This window comes from Dipodomys ordii, unplaced genomic scaffold, assembly GCF_000151885.1.
Source record: "Dipodomys ordii isolate 6190 unplaced genomic scaffold, Dord_2.0 Scaffold205, whole genome shotgun sequence".
Classification (NCBI taxonomy): Eukaryota; Metazoa; Chordata; class Mammalia; order Rodentia; family Heteromyidae; genus Dipodomys; species Dipodomys ordii.
This window is the reverse complement of record NW_012267421.1, coordinates 2,158,601-2,183,122: the sequence shown is the minus strand read 5'-3', so window position 1 is coordinate 2,183,122 and position 24,522 is coordinate 2,158,601. Positions and strand designations below refer to the sequence as shown.

The following is a 24,522-nucleotide window of genomic DNA, read 5'->3' as shown; positions in this document are numbered from 1 at the left end:
TAAAAAACTTATTTTTAAAAAAAGAATCTAAGCAGCTTCTCCTGTTACTTCTTTAACATGGAAATCTGTGTCCACAGGTAAAGATTTTCTGTATCATTGAATATAATCTATTAAATATATTATTAATATACATTAAATATATTAAATATAATCTATTAAAACATGCATGCTAGAATTTGTCAAAGCTAAAAGATAAATGGATGATATAGAGATAGATGATTAGATAGACAACAGACAAATAGATATAGATATTTAAATATATACCAAAAAGGATGAATTTTTGTGTTTAAAAATTTCAAAGCAAGATTTTTAATTGTTGATGTTATAATGAATGGAGAAAGGAAGGGTGAGCAAATAGAGTCATAACATTCAATGTACATATGTGAAAATGGAATCAGGTAACTTGAGTGGACAGGTAGAGTTGACAGAGATGGGGAAGAATGAAGGGGAGAGATTGACCAAGATGTGTTATACTCACAAACTGTCATGTTTCATTAAAACCCTTCTATACAACTACTTAAAGACAATCAAAATAAATTTTTAAAGTAAATTTAAAAATGTTTCAGTGATCTATTATTATATTAGGAAAAGTAACAATTACTGCTCGGGTTTAGATTCTGCCCGATGATTGTCTCTGTGGATACAAACCTTGATCTAGGAAGCGGCGCTGTGGCTCAAGTGGTAGAGCTCTTGCCTTGAGCTGAAGAGCGCAGGGACAATGCCCAAGCCCAGAGTTTAAGCCCCATGACGGACAAAAGAAAAAGAAAAAAAAAAGAAAGAAAGAAAGAAACAAAGCCTGATCTAAGTTGGGCAATTCCATTTCACTGATGAGGAAACAGTCTCATAATAGTCAGTGGTCCAGGTCACACCGCTCTCCAATGACAGAGGCAGAGTTGAAACCCAGGTCTTGACATCCTCAGAGCTATGACCCTCTGCCCACCACATGTCCTCAAGGGCTGCAGACCCCATTAACATGCCACGAACATAATCAGAACAATACAGAAGTGCAGGCAAAACACTGAAAAATATCAAAAACCTCCGAACACTTTTCCTAGTGCGTGGCCAAATGATTTTACTTAATGATGCAAGTTTTAAGGTAAACATCCAGCTCACTTAAAAATGAACTCTCAGCTTCGATCTATGAAAATATCTGTGTTGGAAAAGATCTTCTTAGAGCCTGATGTTTTTCTGGCATGTGCTGTGTTCTTTCAGTTAGTGGGCTTGGTTATTAAAGACAGCTGTGTCCATTGTTTATGAATATTATGGATACTGAAAACCTAATAACAAACCCCAAAATTCTCAAGGGCTCCCTCCCTCCCCTCTTCTTGAACTTGAAACTGGAAAGCAATGCAATTCCCACCAATGTCAAGAAGTGCTTCTGGCATCTGCCAGTCATACTTGTCAACTAAGATTGGTGGGGAAAGATCCCTGAAGACAGCACTGCCCACAATACAGTACATGGAAGAGTCATAAAAGCCTGTTACATCAGTTGAAAACACGATGTGATAGAGTAATTTCTCATAATCAGTTTTAGCTTATAAAGCAACTTTTCTGAGTTTCAGTTCCTAAAATATAACCTAAGGACACCTCTTCACAATGAGTGAGTGTTCATGTCTGTGTCTGACTATATTACAACTTTACATTTCCTCAGACTGAACACTGGAAGGGCTACTTCCCCACTCCCATTCTACCTAAATCTACGTAAAGGGAAAAATCATGAAAATTATGGCCTTTCCTTGTTCACTGACAAATACCAACCTTTCCTTTCCAGTTGTAGTAGTATGTAGGTCTATAATTTAACATCTGGAATAGAATACTGTTGACAGTCATCACAATCACGTGACCTAAATTTGTATATACATCACAGAGAACAGAAGAGAGACAATTGGGAGAGTGGTACTTAGAATCACATTCTGATATCAGTGTTTGACCCTTGAACTAAGACCTGACCATTGGATGGTTTATCATGCTCCTTATCCAGATCCTTTGCATCTTGGAGGCCAGTCCCCTCCCTATACAGAAAAATCTTAGTAGTCCAAGCTGGTTCTTCTAGACCACAGCTTAGACACGTAAATGGAGGCCTTTCAAAAGAGTGAGTCACTGCTCACAACTCAAGGCAGCCTGGGAAGGGCCGGCCGTAAGGATACTGGGGTGCATGGGGAGACATACTCTTCTCTGATTGCATTGGCGGTTGATATCCTCCAGTCTCTGGGGGAGGGGGGCTCATGGCTCCCTGAGACCCAAACGCATTGCAGCTTCCACATCAAACAAGTGGTACCATTTAAAATTCCACGCAGAGGGAATGGTGGTAATTGAAGCCATTCCCAGGACCACAAAAGCACTGCCACCCTCCAAATCGAACATTTGAATGACATTTAAAAGGTGCCAAAATATGTAATCAATTCATTCAAAGGATGTTTCCAGAATATCTATGTGCAAGACTCTGGGATAAGTTTTTAAAGAAAGACCAAGACAGAAATGGGAATGGACTGTGATACTTTATGAATCCCGGGCTGGAAGAGGAAGCATTCAGGAAGGACTGGAAATCACAGGGAAATGGAATCACCAGGAAGGCCAGGAATGTGTATGGCCAAGGCAGGGAGAAGCGGGGGGAAGTGAAAACCCAGGAGAGAACAGAGGACTATAGATCCACAGACACCAATGACAAAGATGAAAAAGAAAAAACAATCTCCTCTGAAGGGAAAGATCAAACCGATTTGGGGAGATTCTTATAACACTAAGATTTTTTGTTACTTTGCAGACAAAATAAAATACTTATTTCACTTTCAGAAGTGGAAAGTTTTTCTTCCTGCCTCACCTCAAAGAGCTATGTTCTCATGGATGCCGCCCCTAGGGCCACAGGAAGGACAATTGGTGGTTGGAGTCTGAGCTCACTGACAGCCCACCCCCCTCACACAGCTACTCTGAAGTCTCCTCATCAGGCTGGTGTTGTTTTCTTTTCATGTTTACCTTGGAATATCTTCATCTCCATATTTGTCCAGGATCCCTCATGCAACCATATTCATTAAAAAGAAATCAAACTCATAGCCTTCAAGATCAAACCAAGACCCAAGTTGAAAGATGGAAAGTTCTAGATTAGATGAGTCCCTTTCAAGCACATGAAAGTAATGAAATCAAAACCTGTGGGGTTAGTCATATAGTCAAACAATATGACTACCAATGGCTCTTTTTTTTTGGTTGGTCGTGGGGCCTGAACTCTAGGCTTAGGCACTGTCCCTCAGCTCTTCAGCTCAAGGCTAGCTCTGTACTACTTGAGCCACAGCAATACTTCTGGCTTTTTTTTTTTTTTTTGCTTATGTGGTGCATGCTAGGCAAGCACTCTACCACAGAGCCACCTTCCAGCCCTACCAATGGCTCTTAAAGAGGAGCTTGAAAACTAGAGCGTAGAGCCAAGTTGCAGGAGAGAGAAGAGCAAAGCAAGAGCCTGAATGGGGGAAAGCTAGGCTTGGGGAGATGGAGAACCATGTTTCACTCTAGCTACAAGAGCAAGGGGGGTGGAGGGGGTGGAGCTGGACCACACGTAAGGGAGAGGTATGGGAGAACCTCTCAAGAATGATTTCACATCAGCACAAGAGCAGCTGCACATGGCCCTATCCCCAAAGGACGGCCTTAGAGATAGAAAGGAAAGGACATTAAAGGAAAATTTGGGGTTTATCAACTTTGGGAGGTGAAGTACTAACTTACCTTTACTCTTGTTAACATGTTTGGGTGAAGACATGGAGATGAGGATAAAAAATTTAAAGAAGAGAAGACATGGGGATTTCAGAAAACTCTGTCATTCTCTATCATGCAGTATATCCGCTAAGGTCAGACTATATTTTCTCAGTGTCCTTAAAAGCTCATTAAACATCACTGGGAAATCCTTCATTCACATATAAACTGTAAACACCCAAAAGAAAAGTTAAGACATAAAGACATACCAATTACAGAAGAAACACAAATGATCAATGATCACACAGAAAGTAGAAACAGACAATAAATAACAGACAAATAAATCTATAGAAAAATGTATAGAAAGAGTTTCAAAAGCCCAATGTCAATGGAAATAGATTATGAAATAGAAAAGAGCTTTGGTATATGCAGATGTGGAAATTAAAACTGGATTTATTTGAAGAATTTCACACTCACTCACACACACACACACACACACACACACACACACACACACATACACACATACACAAACAAATACATGAACATTAAAAGACATATATCCAGCTGGGAAGGTGGCTCAGTGGTAGAGTGCTTGCCTTGCATGCATGAGGCTCTGGGTTCGATTCCTCAGCACCACATAAGCAGAAAAACCCGGAAGTGGCTCTATGGCTCAAGTGATAGAGCACTAGCCTTGAGCTGAAGAACTGAGCGCAGCGCCCCAGCCCAGAGTTCAGGCCCCACGACCAACAACCACAACAAAAAAAGACATATATCCTTGGCTCAACTATTTTACTGATATAAATTTAGTCTAAGGAAACAATTACTGAAACAGGTGAAACTAATTTTCAAGATGCTTATCACATTATTTATAATAATGTGATACATAATGAAAAACATTTTAAATATCATAAGAATGGTTAAATAAATTGTGGTAGAATGGAACAATATTATGTACCTATTAGAAATTATTTTCAGCATCATTTTAAAGAGCTAGAGATATATTCACCACACAGGTTGAATATATCTTTTTTTTTTTTTTTTGGTCGGTTGTGGGGCTTGAACTCTGGGCCTGGGCGCTGTCCCTCAGCTCTTCAACTCAAGGCAAGCGCTCTACCACTTGAGCTACAGCGCCACTTCCGGTTTCCTGGTGGTTTTATTGGAAATAGGAGTCTCACGGTCTCTCCTGCCCGGGCTGGCTTTGAACCGCGATCCTCAGATCTCAGCCTCCTGAGTAGCTATGATTACAGGCGTGAGCCACCAGCACCCGGCTACAGGTTGAATATATCTTATCCAAAATGCTTAGGACTAAAAATGTCAGACTGGGATACTTTTCCTTTTGATTTTAGAATATTTGCACCAAATTTACTGAATGAACATTCTTAATACAAACATCTAAAATATGAAGTTATCCAAAATTTGAAATTTGGGGGGCATTCTCAATCTCACATTTTCAAGTTAGGAATGGTCATAATGCTTGTAAATGCATAATGGTAAATGAGCAAACCAACAATAAAGATAGAAAGCTTCACATAAAATGAAATTCTGTCTAGTTATATGAAAATATGGAAAGGAAACTTAGAAAGGTAACAATGTTCTTCTTTGAGTTGTACAATTATTTCTTTTTTCAGCATACCTAGATTTTTTGTCAATTTTCATAAACCATGTATGGCACACAAAAATGTTGCATTATGGTATTATTTGTACTTGTTTTTAAGTCAACATACTATAATTGTCTGGAGAGAAAAAGTTTAGATCCTTTCATTGATGGTTATCTGTATCTTTGTGCTTAATACAGTGGTAGCTAATGTACAGCAGATATTTAATCATTATTAATTAATCAATATCCTTGGCTCACTTATTTTACTTCTATAAATTTAGCCTAAGGGAACAACCAGAGAAACAGGAAAAACTAATTTTCAAGATACTTATCTCATTATGTGATACATAATGAATAACATTTTAAATGCCATAATAATGGCTAAATAAATGGTGGTATACTGGTACAAACATATGTACCTGTTAAAAATTATTTTCAGCAACCTTTTAAAGAGATAGAGATAATTTCACTATACAGGATGAACGCAGCTAGATGCAGAGACAAGAGATAAATGTAAAGATGGAAGGGGGAACTTCAGATGTTTCTGGAAAATTCTTCAGAGTTTAGTAAAATCAGTCTCATTCCTAAAAGTTTTGGGAAATGAAAGAAGATGTAAATCAGAGAGAGAAAGAGGAAAGAAGGGAGGAAGGAATGAGGGAGGGAGGGAGGGAGGGAGGAAAGGAGGAATAAACGCAATGGTCTTCACAAGGACCAAATGGGATAAGACAATCAGTTGAGATAATATTTCCACTAGCTTCTGATATCTTGTAAACTATATTCAATTTGTTTTGGGGGGAGGGGGCGGGGGATGACAGTGTTCATGCTTGAACTCGGGGCCTGGGCATTGTCCCTGAGCTTCTTTTGCGCCAAGCTAGTGCTCTAACACTTGAGCCATAACTCTTACTTCTTACTTTTTGCTAGTTAATTGTAGATAAGAGTCTGGTGGATTTTCCTGCCCAGGCTAGCTTCAATGTGATCCTCCAATCTCGGCCTCGTGAATAGCTAGGATTACAGGTGTAAGCCACCAGCACCTGGCTTAGACTCAAATTTTTTTAGCACACTTGCTCCTTTGACAGATGGAAGGAAACAACAGTTGGAAAGCAAGTACACAATTCTGTTTTGATTCTACCAGGAGGATAAACTTACACTTGCTGACAGCGCCATGGATATGAACCCATCTATCTCCTTAATCAAAATCTCAGAGGAGGGCTCTAGAAATGATGCCTAAACTCCTTCCCTGAATCATTACAAGGCATAGATGCATCCATCACGTCTACCCCTCTCTGGACACAGAGGCAATGGACCCAGAAATGATCCCATTTTCCCTATGCAGTCATCATTTTTTGGCAAGGAGAAGCACTAGAGATCATAGCATCTCCATTCTCCATCTGAAGAAAAGGAAACGGATCTGTTCTGCATCCCCCTCTGCCATCGTTACAACATATGCTTAGGCTGTGCGCCCAAAGCCAAAATCTGGTACAAGTTCAAACTGCCTTAGACTTGTGAACTCTGGAGTGAGGAAGTGTAATTTGCTTTTTTATGGTGTTAATATCTCTTGCATCAGATCTGGGTTCTCTTTCGGGCACTCACAACACCAGTATTTCTTCCTTGAAAAGTCTACTTGCTCTTCATTCCACAGACTCAACTGGTATTTCCCAGTTTCAAATGTCTACAAGCAATTAGAGATAATATCTCACAATTACACAGGCTGGAGGGGGAGGAATGACGTGTGGCTTTATAATGAGACTGTCCGTGCAGGTTGTCAATTCTTGTTAGTTCTTTGACCTCAGGCAAGCTACTAAAACTTCTCAGAACCTCTTTTTCTTCGTCAAAAAAAAAAGAATTCATGTCTCTTAGTTTGCAGAGTGATCCTGAGAATTCACACTAAAGTATTTTATGTACCTGGCACAGAATTATTTGTTCAGTAATACCGGCTATTATAATCAGTAATTCCTCTGTAAATAAATCATTTGCTGATCTCTTTTCCAACTGTGTTTTCATATAAATACTCAAATGCCATACAAGAAGATTCCTTTCCAATTATTTTCCCTGTTGGACTGATTATTGACATGGTAACTCCCTGTATAGAAAGAAAACTTCACAGGATGCTTCTGCCACAAAATTATAGAAGAAACTAATAATAGGGAATATTCTGGCTATAAAAAAAGAGACATAGATGAAGATTACAATGCCTGCTATTTTCTGAAAATTCATAAGGTAGGGCTGATACAGGATTTAAAGTATAGAACAGTTACCCCAAGCATTTTAACATCCCCCCAAAATAAAAGTGCAAGTCCCGTACTGGCTTCAGAAACTTGATGAAAATACTAATACACAAATAACTCAATCAGGCTAATAGACTCACATGCTGTGAGCCCTGGCCTTGCTGGTTCTATCAGCTTCTAAATAAATGTCCACTCTAAGTCAAGTCCAAAGACCCAGACTATGCTAGACCCTACCAAACTTCATCATGATCCCCCTTTGCATTCCTCCTCCTAAGATGCCAGCATGGTGCTGTCCAGGAAATGATCAATGGCCATGGTGAGCAGTCAGTCCAATTTTTCCTGAAAAATGCTTCCTTTTCCAAGAGGCTAGAGTTCAATAGGTCAAAGCAGTACTTGCATGTATACATAGCCACCATAACAAGAACTGCATTAGATTTAGACCTTCTAATTGAATCTTTAATGAACAGATACAATTTATACCTACTCAGATTCACCTTAACCAATATTCACAATCTCACAATGTACCCCTTTCTCCCCCCAAAAGTAAGCAGAATATGGATCACTTTTGTAAGCAAGTTCAAGACCCCTTCTAGTGGTCAAGCGCTATCTGACCATGCAAGGAGAGACATTCTTTGTTCTCCAAATGACCTTTCCAAACCAAGACCTCTCTGTTCTCAAGGCGATGGGGACTTTCACAATATAGAATGAGGCCCCGGAGCAATTACACCAATATTTCAGACTAGTCTTGAAAGCTCTTTTGAGGCTATTTGGCCTACATGAGTTAGATAAACTGCCCACATTGATCTAATTCGCTTAACAATTGCTCAATTCCCCAATTCATAGCCCAGATGAAGCCAAATGTCTCCCCATGGGCAGGAAAGATATAATGACTTACAACTAAAATGTGCCAAATCACACTTATTATCAAAAGTAAGGCAGAGGCCACAGAGAGGCCCCATGTCTCCACATCAGGGGATTAACAGCATGATTGGGAGTGTGCAACTTGAACTTCCTCAGCCCCAAGTGGCCCAGAAATGATGAGGTACCCCTCTGCCTCTTGTGTGAGCCAAGCACCCAGCCAGGAGAGCTCAGACATACCTCCCCATCATGTCAGCCCGAGGTCAACCAGGTCAACAGGATGACACCACCTTTGAATGGTGCTGAGACAAGTGGCCACTTCCTACAGCCACAGCTTCCTGCTTCTCCTAGGACTTGTGGAAACTTTTGAGGCTTGGGTAACACTCCTTCATTGGGCCACCCCACCCGGAGGGAGATTATGAACAAACCATACAAAGCCAGTTGTAAGGAGCACTGCGCAGCTGAACATGAAGCCACCATGCTTTCTGAGTGATCTGAGAACGTTCTAAAGGGAGGGAAGAGGAGGACAGCAGCAGGAAAAATAAAGACTGCATTCACTTGTGCATGAATGTAGTAATTATTATAAATACCAGTTTGGGACCAAGCAGTAAAAACTCAAAGTCAACATTTTACCCTAATGGGTGGAGTCTAAATAAAATCATCAAGTAATTATATATTTCAAAGTAGCAAAAAGAAGGGATTTTGAATATTCCTAGCACAAGAAAATGAGTTACCCTCATCAAATCTGTCACACTCTGTATGTGTGCCCCATAAATATAGTCATTTGCAATGCATCCATTAAAAATAAAACTGAAGCCAGACATCAGTGGCTCATGCTTGTCATCGAAACCAAAGTTTTGTGTGAGGCTGACATCAGGGGGTACTGTGGTTCTAGGTCAGCCTGGACTTAAATACAAGACCTACATCAATCAGGAGCTGGACAAGATGGCACACACTTGTCATTCTAACAACTAGGGGAGAGGTTTAAATAGGCGGATCATAGTCTAGGCTGGTTCAGGCATCCCTGAGAGACCCTATCTGAAAAACAACAAAACTAAAAAGGCTGGGGATAAGCACCTGCCTAGAAAACACAAGGCCCTGAGTTCAACCCCCCAAATAACTATTTGTGTATGGTTGTATGTGTGAGTGTGCTTGTAGGCTTGTCGTGACTAAAAAGATATTGTAAATTAAAGAAATTTTTTTGATTGTGACAAGCAAAAATAGCTAATTACAAATCATTTCAGATATTTGGGGAATAAAGCATGGGGAGCTTGCTATACAAGGGTTTACCAGTAACAAGTGGCCTAGTCTGTGGCATCAAAGTCCCCCTTACCTGAGGAAGGAATGTTTTGGTTTCCAGTGCAGGGTAAGTGGACATCTGCTAAAAATGAGGGTAGTAAGAAGAAATAAAAGAGAAGGCAGCTGAGATAAGGACTAGGAGGTGTTAGATCATGGTTTCTCAGACTACTCGGGCAATAGATCCTTGGGGGACCTTGTTAAGCTCTGGCTTTCTATTCTATGAGCCTAGAAGAGTGATTGAAACTCTCCATACCTAACAAGCTCAGTAGCGAGGCCTGTGCGGCAGGCAGAGGCCACAACGCTGTCTAATGAGGAGAAAAGTGACCAGCACGAGGACTACAATGCCCAGACAGAGGACAAGGAGAGAGGTAGACAGAGGCTGGACATGCTGGGCTGCGTGTCTGAAGAAAGGAAGACTAGATGGGAAGATGACGCAGCCAGGAAGATCCCCGTTTTCTTTGTTCCCCATTTTCTTTCTTCCTGGAGTTTCCATTTCCCTGGGAAGACACTGTGCAGAATCTCCACTGTGAGTGAGAGCAAAGGTGTTTATGGACTTCAGGACCTCATGAAGCCAATAAAGCCGGGCCTCTTCATCACAGACAGCCCATTAACAACCCCTGTTTATTGGGGAAAATCCTCAGAACTTAATACACCTTGGTCAGGCAAAGTAATTGCTTTGGCCAATTTTATAGACTAAGGGCCTGCCACCCTTTGGTAAGCAAGGTATGAGAGGCCTGAGCCGTACACTGACTGTCTAAAATAACTCGGCAAGACAAGAGCACGGCCTCTCTTACTAGCAGCCTCAACTCCAGTTTTATAACCCAGAAGACAGATTTTACCTCGTCTATACCAACAGCCACCATTCTATTTCCTGAGTAACCAATTGGAAAGTGGCTCACACAACTCTGTGCTCTATAGTTGACAGGTCATTTAAAAATAAAAGATCGTTTAAAAAGAAAAAAAGCCCACCCGAAAGGGAGTGAACATGGGCTTTAATCAACATTTAGTGTGCTTTAGAAAAGTATTCTTTGCTTCAGACCTAGGCAAGAGTTGCCTTTCTCTTTTAAAAATGAGTCTAATCCTGAGTCACAGCTCACATCTCACAAAGAACGCCATCAACTGGCTCAGACAGCTGTATGAAACAGCTGGAAGAATGCAGGGCATTGCTCCCCGGATTATACTATTGGAGCCCTGGGGAGCTATCATACCATTCCTCTTGGCTTTTCTCTTTATAGAATGTATAAATGGGATGATACCATTTAACAAGTGATAAGAATGTGCTGCATTTCCTAACTGAGTCATGGTGATACACACACCTCAAAAATGTTGGCCTCACTGCTTGTTGCCATGGGTTGGAGAGAAAGGTTGTGAAACCCTCTCCAGATATCATCCAAGGCTAGCATGTTGTCAGCCGTCTGGAATGCCATACGTACTGTCCCGACTCAAATCAGGACATAAAATCATGTGTGAGGCATTTCTTTCATTAGCAATGGCATCTGTCTCAAGAAGATGAAGAATCTTCCTGGTGGGCTGTGCCACTGTCATATCATGGAATCAAAGAGAGACAGATGTTCACAAATTTAGAGAGGAGGAAAAGCTGTGTGGCACCAACAATACCTACTTGAGAGACTGGTACACCTCTGAGAGCTGGCTCCTTATTGACCCAATGAGGAGCCTACACAATTCCCTAGGCAACAGAAAGCTGATGACCATGGAGATCTAAGTAGAGAAAGAGCTGGCCAGTATGGAAAAGAAGAGTCATGGGGTGGAAGAGAAAGGAAGCATCACTGTGGTCTCAGTAAGCCATGTCGAATGTCAGAACAGAAAAGGGAGAGGAGTGCTCACATTAGCGAGCGCCTCGCACGAGGGACAGATAGGTAAACATAAAAACACATAGCCTCTTCCACAACGAACGCAGAGCGCAGGAAAATGAGCCAGTAACTGCCAGGGAAAGTGCTGACCCGGAAGCATGTGTGCATGTATGTGTATTTCCGTATGTGAGTATATGTACATACACATGTGTAAAGGAAAGGAGGGAAAGAAGACAGGTAAATGAACAAGTGAAAACCTCAGAGTCTCGGGAATACACATAAGAAATCCTTCATTTCTGCTTGGGAATTAAGTAAAAGCCTAAAGTAAGTGGATCACAGTCCAGGTTCATGCCCCGGCAGGAAGCAAGATAGTATCCTAAAAATAACCAGTGAAAAACAGGCCTGAAGGTGTGGCTCAGCAGTAGAGCACCTTGCCTAGCAAGTAGAAGGCCTTGCACCACATAAGCAGAAAAACCCAGAAAAGGCACCGTGGCTCAAGTGGTAGAGTGCTAGCCTTGAGCTGAAGAGCTGAGGGACAGTACCCAAGCCCAGAGTTCAGGCCCCATGACCGACGATCGATCGATCGATCGATCGATCGATCGATAGATAGATAGATAGATAGATAGATAGATAGATAGATAGATAGATAGATAGATAGATAGATAGAAGTCTGGGTAGGGAATGGGAACAAAGCTATTAGTCACTGGTTACTCAAGAGGCTAAGAGGCTCCCAATTCAAAGCTAACTCATGTAGCACAGTCCATGGGACTCCATCTCCAAAACAGCCAGCACAAAGCAGAGCTGGAGATGTGAGCCATGAGGTATAGCACTAACCAAGCAAACAAGCTTAGCCAAGTGTGAGGGCATAAGTTTGAACCCCAATAACAGCAATTAAAAAAAAAGCAAAAACTGCCCTTTAATTACCAAGGGTAGCAGCATGGAGAATTGGAAAGGACACAGGAATTATAGGATTATAGGATCCAGGAAATTAAATTATAGGCCTCCAGGAAAAGACAAGGGCTGCAGGTCTGGAGATCACCCTCTAAGTAAGAGAACCTGTGCAAACAACATCCTTGGATTTTCACCTTTCCCACAAAATGAAAGCAGGACTTCCCAGGGACTCATATGCGTTGCGTTCAGCATGCATTGGTCTTAAAAACGTGAAACTCCAGTGTCTCGGTACTGGTTTCCATTTGCAACTCTCCTGTCTACATGGGCCTCAAGTTCAGGTCCACTTCCAAGGCTGCACGCCTTTGACTGCTGTCAGGGTAAAAGTACAAAAACTTCCCATCTTCTAATTTCCCACCTTCTAAGTTTCCTCCCTAAGGAGTCTCAGCTATCCAACCTTGGCCCACCTCTACTAGAAAGCCAATTTGTCCAGGCAGGCATTTAAAATTTCCTGTTGAAATGTGCCTTACGTTTCCTCAACAACTCCCCTAAGAATAAGAGTACCAATATATCAGAAAATGTTTCAGCTTCCAATACAGAAGAAATAAAATGAGGCAATGCTCAACAGCAAGTCATGGAAATCGCTTACATAAAATCAGACATAAATCTATTTGCTCCTAATTAGCAAGAAAGCCTAGAAGTTGAACTGGAATATTCAAGCTCCTACTCATTTTCATCAGTAAATTACTCTGTGTTCTTGACATTTTATGCAAATAACTACATATGTTTTTTATCTAGATGAATACACACATTGCCCTCCTTCCTTCCTCTCTCCCTTCCCTTTCTCCTTCCCTATCACCCTTGGTTATGCTTATCCTAGCTTGGGTTCTGGATACACATGTGCTATAGGGGGACGAACTGGTTGAGAAAAGACATAGAGAGACATGATAAATGCTAAGATTTACGATCATCCGCATATGATTCTGCTTTGCTGAAGTCAGGATGCTAGGGCTCCCCATATATTTCTTTTTTAATATTCTGAGATGCATCCACAGTCACAAGGGACTTGGAAAATGTATGTTCCTTGTTACAAGGGATGAAAACATATGTGGTTGTCCTAACTCCCTACTGTAAATAACTTAGAGCAGCTACCTCATGCTCCTCGTCACCACCACCACCACCACCACCATCGATGGTTTTACTCTGAAATCAACTAATTAAAAAACTTCCTTTAAAATGATAATACAGGCCAGGTTCCTTTTCTCCTATGTAAACACACGCGGAGCTAGGCTTATGAATTAACTCACTAAAATGTCCTCTGCCTTGCATCCATCACCCATCTTTGAAGGGCAACTCCTTCCTGTCCATTCTCCGCATCACAGAGGATTGCTCCTCACCCACAGGACACACTGAGACATACACTTCCTGCCCACCTGCCCTGAACTCAACAGCTATCTCAACAACAAGCTCTCTGCCTTTGAGAAACAGAAAATCCACCATTGCCTTCCCCCAAAAAAAGACCATGGAAGAAAATCAGACTCCCCCTCCTTCCCTCCCTCCCACCTTGCTGGGGAGCTGTAGTCTTTAGTCCAAAGCCAATTTGCTCTGCAGAGGAGACCAGATATCTGCAGACATTGTTGATTATCCAGCTAAGGGAAAGGGTATACTGGGGTCTAATGGCTGATACCGGGAAGCTGCCCAACACCCCAGGATGCACTCCTGACTCAGAACTAAACAACCCTGCATCATGGCACTGAAGTGGAGAGACCTGCCTCAGAGCTTCCCCTCAGTTCCACGTCAGGAGAAGTCACGTTTCTACTGGGAAAGAGGACCAGAGGGTGTAAGAGTGCATCAAGTAGCTGTAAACCCAGTAGTAAGAGTGTAAGGATATAAGAGTCAGTGCAGCAAGCAGCTGTAAACCCAAAGGACCTCTCAGTAGCACCGACACTAGGACTCACCACACAGGAACACCGGATACACTTGTTCCCTTCCGGCTGAAATTCCTCTCCTTCACCATACTGCACACCTTCAAACACACAGCCTGGACAGTAAAGGAGAATTCAGAAATTAGGCATTAATATTTGATCTTTTGAGGTGATCCCTTCATCCACCACCCACCTCTACCCTTAGTCAGCAGCATCCTCTTTAAGATTGATAGAGTTAGAGGAAGAATAACAGGGGAAGGAGAAGGAAGAAGGAGGAAGAGAAGAAGAAAAAGGAGGACAAGAGGAAGGAGGGGGAGGAGGACAAGTAGGAAAGGAAGGAAGAGGAGGAAGAGGAGCAGGAAGAAGAGGAGGAACAGATGGGTATGGGACCAGAAACCCTAGAGAAAGCAGCAAACAAATGACAGTGGAACCCAGGCCAGTCTAGGGGGCACAACCACAATGCAATGAGCCATGCTGTGAGCGCATAGAGCCCTACCCTACGCTGACCACGATGGAGGTCCACAGAGAGGGCCAGAAGACCTCAAAGGAAGGCCAAAAGGGAAGAAACCCTTGATGCAATTAGGAACTGCTGGTGAATACCAGTAATCTTGAATGTTCTGCTGCCTTCCCTCCATCTTCCAAGTAGGACCTCCATCCTTGCACAGAGCAAGAAGGCTGGGCTCAGAGGGGAAGTTGCAACCTTGTCTAGTGGCCATGCTGAGATGAGTCAGTTCCCACCACCCATGCTCTGTAGAAAGCTGAGCATACAGGCAAACAGGGAACAGAGGCAGGGCAGAAAGTACCAGGGGTTTTCAGCTTCACCCTGTGTGTGTTTAAAGGGCTGAGCCCCTTATCACATTAGGCTATCAAAGGACCAAAACCCAGGAGGTGAGCTCTATTCAGAAAGATGCTCAGGATACCACCATGTTCTAAGGCACAGGGAAGCCAGCAACTCTGTGTCACGGGGCCATGGGAGAATGTCAGTTAACACCAAAGCCATTGTGTTCAGTAGGGTCCTCACAAGACAAGCTTGGCTGGCATCGCTTTTGACACAGCGAACAAGTAGAATCAAACTTCCAATGGGTAAAAGTTATCAAAGCAGGCTTTTGTGCATGCCTGAGGAGTATCTATGACTGGCCAACTCAGATTTCAGTGTTTGCTGACAGGGAGCAAGAACAGCATCCCCACCAGCCCTCATCCTCACCCTGTCCATCCTAAAGCTAGATGGGGCCCTTTGTTCAACAGAAATATATGTAGATGAGTGCTGGGTCTACAGTAGACTGGCCACATCAAACTAAACATGTCCCAGGAATAGCTTTTTTGGGGCAGCCACACCCAGAACTAACGATCTGCAATGTGGGAGGACTGGTAAGAGCAGTGTCCCGGTAATTATGTCTCAGTACCATCCATAAATGGCAGATGTCCCCTTGTCTCTCCCCATGGGGCACATCCAACACAGTTTTCCCTTCTTCCCTGTGTTCTCACCTTTGATTCTGTCCTACAAACTGACACAACCACCTACATTGGACAACTCCAGTAAAGGAATTTTCAAAAGAATCCAAACTATTCCCATCACAACCCACCATCATGGAGCAAAGGATCAGACAGAAAGGAAGGAGCAGACAACCAAGAATGCTCTGTAATCTGTTTCAGGAGGAAACTGACCACAGACTGTCCATGTGTGTCATTATGCAGAATACCATTCACTGATCAGTGACAGATGCCAATCCTCCAGAACCGCTGGGAGTCTCCTGAGCCCTCCTTCACTGCTCCTGTGCACTCTTCCTTCTGACTTCCCATTTGCATCCCCAAAACCATCCTGTCGGAAGGATGATACTGGTGATGGCTGACCTCACCATGGGGGGCCCATTGCTGCTCAGGCAGGGATCAGGCTGTGGTGTGACATGCTCACTTGTAAAGAGGATCTGCCTCCCGGCTCACGGGAACTAAAGCCTAACACTTCTCATGCGGTGGGGTGAAGTGGGCTGTGGTGGGTATCACTGAGAAAAGAGACCCAGGGCCCAGCCCCACCTGTGGGCTCACTGGGTCAGATCTCCCTCCTGGTCCTGTCTATCATACCTACCCCTCCCTGGCTGCAAGGCAGGCTGTGCAGGTTGTTGTATGCAATGTGTAGTATGTAGTATGTCCTATGTAGTGTGTGCAGTATTCCTGAGAATACAACAAATTAGAGCAAGTGAAGCAACTGCTCAAATATGAAAACTGATGGCTGAAAAAAATGCACTCTATTGCTTCAGACAGGAGGATCCAAAGTGAGCAGATACTGCACCATGTAAGAGATGATCACGTTCAAAGTCTCTCCTCGCATCACCCTTGCTCCATGAGGGGCCCTGAGATTGTTGGTGGGAGCCTTTGATTTTATCCTGGATCCAAAACTAACCCCATACTCCATATAACCAATTTCATATTTAAGTTCTAGAATATGCTTTGCGTGTGTGTCACAATTGAGGCTTGAACACAGGGACTCACACCCTTTGATCTCTCAAAGCTGGTGTTCTACCACTTGAGCCACCTTCACTTCCAGCTTTTTGGTGGTTCATTGGAGATAAGGGTCTCACAGCTTTCCTGCCCAAGCTGATTTCAAACTGGGATTCTCAGATCTCAGCCTCCTGAGAAGCTAAGATCTCAGGTGTAACTCATTTTATGTGGTAAGTTTAATTTGTTCTACTATTAAGCTTAAACCTGGCTCTATACAGAAATTATCTGGAAGTCCCCCTTCCCCAGCTAGAATCTATTAGAATTGGCCTGCAAGACCAACATGGGCCTGAGCACCAACATTGAGTCTTTCGAGTTACCCAGGCAAGTGTAATATACATTCATCAACTTAACAAAGAAGCTGCAGACACTGAAGGACTCAGTTACTGATGCATTAAAGCAAACTGATGGATACAAAATAGTCATTGGGTTAGGGGAAGGATTTGTTTATTTGCACCCTTATTTTTGGCCTCTGTGGTAAGTTTATCACACAACAAGACTTTTAAACAGGAGCCCTGGTGTTAAAAGGGAGCTGAGTAAAGACTACCTGAGATGTAAGAAGGCTGGATGTGGCTGTCCTTCTCATTGGAGGATTAGAAGGCTGAGCCGGGATTACCTCTGTGGGGGCCCTGGCTGACCCTCAGGAAGGTGCAAGCAACCACAGGCCCCAAGCAGGGGCCAGTGAACATGAGCATTGTTACCCAGCAAGAAAAAATGTTCTGCAGCCAGGCACCAGTGGCTCACATCTATAATCCTAGCTACTGAAGAGTCTGAGATCTGAGGATCGCGGCTTAACGCCAGCCCAGGCAAAAGTGCATGAGACTCTTAATCTCCAATTAACCACCAGAAATCTGGTAGTGGAATTGTGACTCAAGTGGTAAAGTACTCACCTTGAGTGAAGAGCTGAGGGACAGGGCCCAGGCCCAGAGTTCAAGTCCCAAAACACAAAGGAAGGAAGGAAGGAAGGAAGGAAGGAAGGAAGGAAGAAAAGAAGAAAGAAAGAAAGAAAGAAAGAAAGAAAGAAAGAAAGAAAGAAAGAAAGAAGAGGGAAGGAGGGAGGGAGGAAGGAAGGAAGGAAGAGAAGGGAAGGGAAGGAAGGAAGGAAGGAAGGAAAGAAAGAAAGATCCAAAAACCCAGGTGCAGCACCCCTGTCTGAGACTTAACCAGAAGCTAAGAGATCAGGAAAACAAATCTCATCTCAAACTTCCCAGGCATGCGCAAAGCCTGGGGGAGGCCTTGGCAACCCTGCTCAGGAAGATGAGAGAAGTCACTCCTGCACAGAAGACGCACCCGCTGCTGCCAGCCGGGCTGAGGCCACTCAAGGATGGCAGACATAAGTCCAGCTCATCCAGTCACACCAAAAAACAAGGCGGCAAAACCTTAAGCTGAACTCACAAGGGGACACGGCTCCCGGATCGCAAAAAAAAAAAAAAAAACATCTGGCCACTGCATCACCAGGTGCACTCTGGCCAAAGTACTGCAATAGGAAGCCATAAAAAGGATTCCTGGACGGAAGCAAGAGCCACAGCCCCTCCCCGTGAAATAAGTGTTACCTGTGGCCCCAGGGATGGAAAGTGTCCACCGAGCCAGGAGAGGCCCTGGGCCAACAATGCAGCTCGTGGCCTCCACCCTGAGCATATGGAGGGAGCAACAGACTCTCTCTCTCACACTCACACATACTCTCTCCCTCTCTTCTCTCTCTCTCTCACACACTTACTCCCCCCTTCTCTCTCCCACTTCACCCTCTGCCCAGCTCTTCCCTCCCACTTACTAGGCTCATTAGTATAAATGGAGCCAGGGGCTCTTGCACGCTGGAGAACGCAGAGCCTCCACTAGGCACCTGGATGGTCCAGCTGCCCTCTGAGCGTTACCTGGACACGTGGGGCAGCAGGCTCCCAGATGCTCCGTGGGGTTTTTACAGTGGACAGCACAGCGCACCGCCGACTCTGTGACAACGCCTTCCTGGGTGACAGAGAGTCACAAAAAGCATCAGTCTGGAGTTCCCACCAAGGGGTAACAACTTCGGGAACTGAGGAAGGAGAAGAAAGCAAATGTACAAGTGCAAGGTAGGGTGGTGTCAGCCCCGGAGGCCCCCCCAGCACAGCTGAGGTCCTGGGCGCATCAATCTGGGCTTTGGACCTGAGAGCGTGAATTCCATCTTGTGTTCTTTATCCTGTCTTTGCACTCTCTCCCTGGCCTGGCTTGCTGGCTTTGAAATCTAGTTGAAGTCTTCTTGCTGGTGGTCAGAACTGACAGGGTCTTCCTGCTCATTCTCAATTGTTTTAGGTTATCAGTCCTGGATGCTCTCTATTATTGCTAACATACTTCAAGACATTGACTATGAGCCATAGACTAACAAGCATAAAACCCAGACTGGAATCTAGAGTTTGAATCTCCAGGTAAATCCTGAACCACCCTTCTAGAAAAGCCTAGATTACTTCTGTATGTTGAGAAACATCACTCAACCCCATGTAAAGATGGGGTTTCAGTCCTCCAAGACGACACACAAGACAACACACAACTACTTCTAGATTCACATTAAATATGGCGGAGCATGAGTCAGGATTTAAATTCTAAAGTGAACAAGACCATTTGCAAGTTCATCTTAATGTCAATTAACACATGTTTTTGACATTCATTTTCAGAAAATAAATTTAAAGAGAAAAACAATAATTTTCAGGAATGGTCTTTGAAAAGTGTCTTCTATGCTATGTATTTTTCTAAATGAATACATTTTTGTTTGTTAATTTAATTTTGTTTTGAAGGGCCAGCCAAAAACAGATGTAACAACTAGACAACGGGGCCATTTTCTTCACCGTGTCTACACCTCAGCCCAGAAAGGAGGGGAAAGCAGTCTCAATGACTTCATGTTATGCCAGGCCTAAGGTCTGTACCGTGAGGGGAATTTATTACTATCTCTATCACATTTGGGAAAAAAAATAATTCCCCAAAATACCAGCAATAGCCAACATCAGAAAGAATCCATGCTTCCGTTACGTCACTAAAGCAATGCAGAGAGCTGTGGCCTGAGGTCAATTTTCCTTCCATATCTGCAAGCCAGATGAAGGATTCCGGTCAGTTCCCAGTGTCAATTTCCTGTCTGGGATCTTCAAATTTTTCTTTCCCAATAAGAAATTAAAAAACGAGAACATAAAGCTAAAATTCTCACCATCAGAACTCCTTCAATCAGAAGACAGAAGGAAGAAGGCAGACTTCAAGTCAAATGGAGACAGACCAGATCATTGGATCTGAATCAGGTAGTGCCTAGTCATACCCAAATGTACAGGATGGACCAGAAGCAATGTTAACCAAAGTCTCCCTGGTTTCTTTTTTTTTTTTCTTTTGTCGGTTGTGGGACTTTAACTCAGGGCCTGAGCTCTGTCCCTGAGCCTCTTTGTGCTCAAGGCTAGCACTCTCCCACTTGAGCCACAGCGCCACTTAGGTTTTTGAGGGGACTTTACTGCCTGGGCTGGCTATGAACTGGGATCCGTAGATCTCAGCCTCCTGAGTAGCTAGGATTACAGGCGTGAGCCACCAGTGCCCAGCTACTCTCCCTGGCTTTTAAAACTTCCTCTCATGGTACCAAGGGTGAAAGTGAGGTGGGGAGCTTGGGTAATCAGTTGCATGAGTGTCAGTGCCCACTTGTGTTCTACACTGTTGTCATTGACATTGACATTGACACTGTGCCCTGAGAAGAGGCTGCAGAGAAAGAGGGTGATTGTGTCTTCAGAGGCACCAGAAATGCCTGGAAGGTGCAGCCAACAGTCAACTCCCCCATCTGTCTCTTAGAGATGGGAACACTAGGCAAGAGCCTGTGGACAGGGCGGAACAGGAAGTGCTAGCTTTCTGTAGCCTTCCCAGAGGGTTGATCTTCTGCTTATTGATAAAATAGCACCATACTCGCCACAGGGACTTGAGCACTGGTTCAGAAAAGGAGGAAACTCGAGAGGCCAAGTTCGTCTTTGGTAGATAACATCCTCCTTCTGTGTGTGATTCCAAGCATTTTCTGACTTCCTGTAATAACTGAGGATTCCTACCTCAGTCCTCTCTGGGCCAGCCACCAAAATAGGACAGACAATGAGAGTTTTGGTCCTAAGAACAAATAACAATTTAATTTGTTCTTCAGGCAACAGAATAATCCCTCCCATCTGGTAGCTGCATTTAATTTAAATGATGTCCTCATCCAAACACAGCAAAACTTTGCTCTAGCTCAAGCAAGTTGAGGACCTAAAAGACCTCTGACAGACAGCTATCTACAGATACTTACACTTCATTGCATAGAACATATGTGTATCTTATTTAACATTTCCATTGCCCCCTACCAGATTAGAAATGTCACAGATCCACAGACAGGGTGGAGGCAGGCTACTACACATTTTGATATGAAAACCCATCATGCTTGGAGGTAGAGGTGTTGCTCAAAGCCACACCCTTGAACAAGAAAAAAGGAGGGGGGAGAGTGTGAGACTGAGTTCAAGCCCCAGTAGCAGCAGAAATTTAAAAAAAAAAAAGAATGAATAACAATCACTCTTGTTTCTTTACACCATGAGGCTGGCATTTTTATAATCAAGAGCAAAAATTCAACAAATATCTACTGATCTAATGAAGGTTTTTTTGTGTGTCTGTTTTTCCTATTGCTTCTTTTCACAAAGAACTTACTGCGTTAGCAAGCTACATAATTAAAAGAACAATAATTAAAGGTCTTATACATGAGCATCAAGCTTACTGGAGACATATAATGAGAAACTGACAATTCATATTATAATGAACTAAATGTTAATATGCTTGAGATACGATGAGACTGAGAGACCTATCTTCTATTATATTATCTTTCCATCTCCTTTAAATGCGCATGCACCCCCTGCAGTGAAGGAATGGAGTATGGAATAAAATGATTTAACAGCATCATGTCACAGAAATTTGTGTGTATGCGTATGCTTGTATAATGGTGTTGAACTCAGGGCCTTGCACACTCCCCTGGCTTTTTCACTCCAGGGTGGTGCTCTACCACATGAGTCATACCTCCACTTCTGGCTTTTGACTGGTTAATTGAAGATAAGAGTCTCTTGGATTTATCTGTCTGGGCTAGCTTTGAACTATGGTCCTCAAATACCTGCCTCTTGAGTAGTCAGGTTATAAGCATGAGCCATTGGATGCCAACTTATATTCAGAATCTTTTCTTAGTTATATTAACGTAGGATGAGCATTTTATTTTTTCATGGAGTAGTTCCATAGCAATGAGGTAGAAGTTTAAGGTTCTTCATTTTCCCTGGCTGTTAATCTTGCTAGTTTTAATACTGTAGGGATTAAAGCCAGGTAGCACTACTACTTGTTTTTTTAATTCAGCAAAACTCAGCCACGGTGGTGCCTTAGTGGCTGAACTTGTGGTTCTTCAAAACGTGAAGGGGAAATCACTGAGATGATAGTGCATTGATTGTTTCATCTTAATATAGTTTCCAGGTTGGCAACACATTTTTAAATCAAAGAAGAAAACATACCCCATCTAACAATACCTCTTTTCTGCTAACAGGAATGCATGTTCCGCTCAAAGATGATTTCACAGGAAAACATGGTTTTCCCCAAGGAGATAGGCATCTTCCTGGAGGTTTTGCAGACACAACTTAACAACAGGAGACCATTCTGCTGTATGCATCTGGAAACAGGTTCCATTTGGTGTCTCTCCTGTACCTGTCTTATTATGGTGAATATCATAATAAATATGCACAAGGACACAGCTGCTTTTTCACTTGCTTCTTTTGGGGGTTTTTTTTCAGCCTTTTTTGTGGAGAGGGGAGCTCTCTTTCTGTGTTGGCTAAAGGGGGCAGCTGCAAAGGGTTCTATTTAAATTTAAAAAAAGACATTTTTGCTAGAGAGTAAAAGACTCTGACTTTACCTGGCACTGGCGTAAGACACAGGGCTCGTCTGGACTCTGCCACGTGAAGGAGCTGTTATAGACATTTCCTCTGTAGGTGCAACCTATACAGGGAAAGCAGAGAAGAGAAGAAAAGCCAAGAATGAATGTGGACTTCCTTTCTCTGGGGAGCAAAAGAAAGTATGATATCCCCTAAGCCAAGAGTGCTCCTTGGCTATTTCCCCCCCAAAACACACCAAGTCTCCTAAGCATCCATTTGGCATTCCCTGACAGCATTTCTTTGACAACTGAGTCCATGAACTTCATGCAGTCGATTTTCCAAGGGCAAACCATAAATTAATGAACACTCTTAGCCAAAATAAATACTATCATGATTTTATTTATGCTTAATCAAGTAGGAGGAAGCTTGCAAGCTAAAAACACCACCATGAAAAGAGATCTTGTGTGAAACCAAACCAACCCAACATTGCTCAAGATCAAGAAGGAACTGTAAAACATGGTGGGAAATTAAGGCAGAAAATTAAATTACAAGAGGTGATTACAAAATTCTATACCCATCTAAGAAACATACCCCACCCTGTTGCAGTACTGAAGGGTTCAACTCAGGGCCTTGTTTCCTAGGCAAGTGCTCTGCTCCATTAGCCACACCTCAAGCCCTTCTTGCTTTAGGCTATTTTTCAAATAGGGTCTTGGTTTTTACCTTAGCCAGCCTGAGACTACAATCCTGCCATCTATGTCTCCTATGTAGTTGGGATTAAGACACATGCCCCCATGCCCGGCTGATTTGTTGACAAGAGATCTTGCTTTTTACCTGGGCAGGCTTCAAACCAACTCTTCTAGACTTCTGCCTGCCAAGCAATTGGGAAGCACCCCTGGCTCATTCAAGATTCTTGAAGAGCTACTTTCTTCACCAAATAAAACCTTCCAAGATCCTCCTCTCACTTCTAAAAGCTTTGATTTCCTATTTCACTTTCAGTTGACTTTTAGGTAAAGGTAAATTTTTTAGACAAAAGTCTTATTGAGGTCATAAATCTGATTAAACAAACCTAAAACTACCAATGAATGGATCCACACATTTCAAGTCATTGACCAAAATCAAAGAGAAAATAAGTCAGTTAGCTCATGTTCCTGAGTAAAGAGCAAAAAAAAAAAAAAAGTATCAGGGGAAGAGCATCATTCATTCCATCCTGGTTCAAGTGTGAACAAAACCCTCCATATGCAGATTCACTCAGAGAGTGCCTCTAGTACTGACTGCCTTCTTAGGAGACCACCACGCAGAGACCACCATGAGATCTGGAAGAAGCACCATGTCTTCCTCTTTACAGTACTGATGGAATTCTGACTAGCTAATCTACATCAACGTATTTCAGTTTCTCTTGTTCCAGGTACAGAGAAAATACTCACCTTTTCCCCTGAGTTCTTTTGGATACCACTCTGGTTTAAAAAAAGCAAAAACAAAAACGAGAAAACTTCACAAAACACATCACATCAGCAAAACAATAAAGGACTTAGGAAATTTTCAACAGATGTTTTCAGAAACTCAGAGCCATGATCTGAATTCTTGAAGAATGATGAATGAGTGAGAAGAGTTCAATAACACCCCTCTCTAGTTCCTACAAATCAAATTACCAAAGTACACCGCTGATTGGAAAGACATCAGGAAAATCCCTTCACTATATATTTTTTTAATTTCCTTTGCTTGAAGTGTTACAGAGATAGACTGTTCATCCACAGAAACCTTTGGCACACTACAAAATCTTCTGCCAAACCAAGGAAGAAAACAGTAAATTTCCAACAATGGCAATCCACATGAAACAATTCAGGCTAGCATAAATCTTATTGAACAAACGCACTTAAAATCAGCATCAGGTACATGTCT

At 42.8% G+C, this 24,522-nt stretch overlaps 1 protein-coding gene across 1 annotated transcript in view; it reads right to left on the bottom strand.

Annotated features, from left to right (window-relative positions):
- Bmper (BMP binding endothelial regulator) overlaps positions 1 to 24,522 on the bottom strand; it is a 222,671-nt gene that overhangs the window by 147,015 nt on the left and 51,134 nt on the right. Inside the window, exons 4-6 of the mRNA XM_013035143.1 lie at positions 22,665 to 22,747; positions 18,643 to 18,733; positions 14,317 to 14,394 (exon numbers count right to left, since the gene is read on the bottom strand). Coding sequence (XP_012890597.1) covers positions 14,317 to 14,394; positions 18,643 to 18,733; positions 22,665 to 22,747 — 252 coding nt within the window. The remainder of the gene's footprint in view (positions 1 to 14,316; positions 14,395 to 18,642; positions 18,734 to 22,664; positions 22,748 to 24,522) is intronic.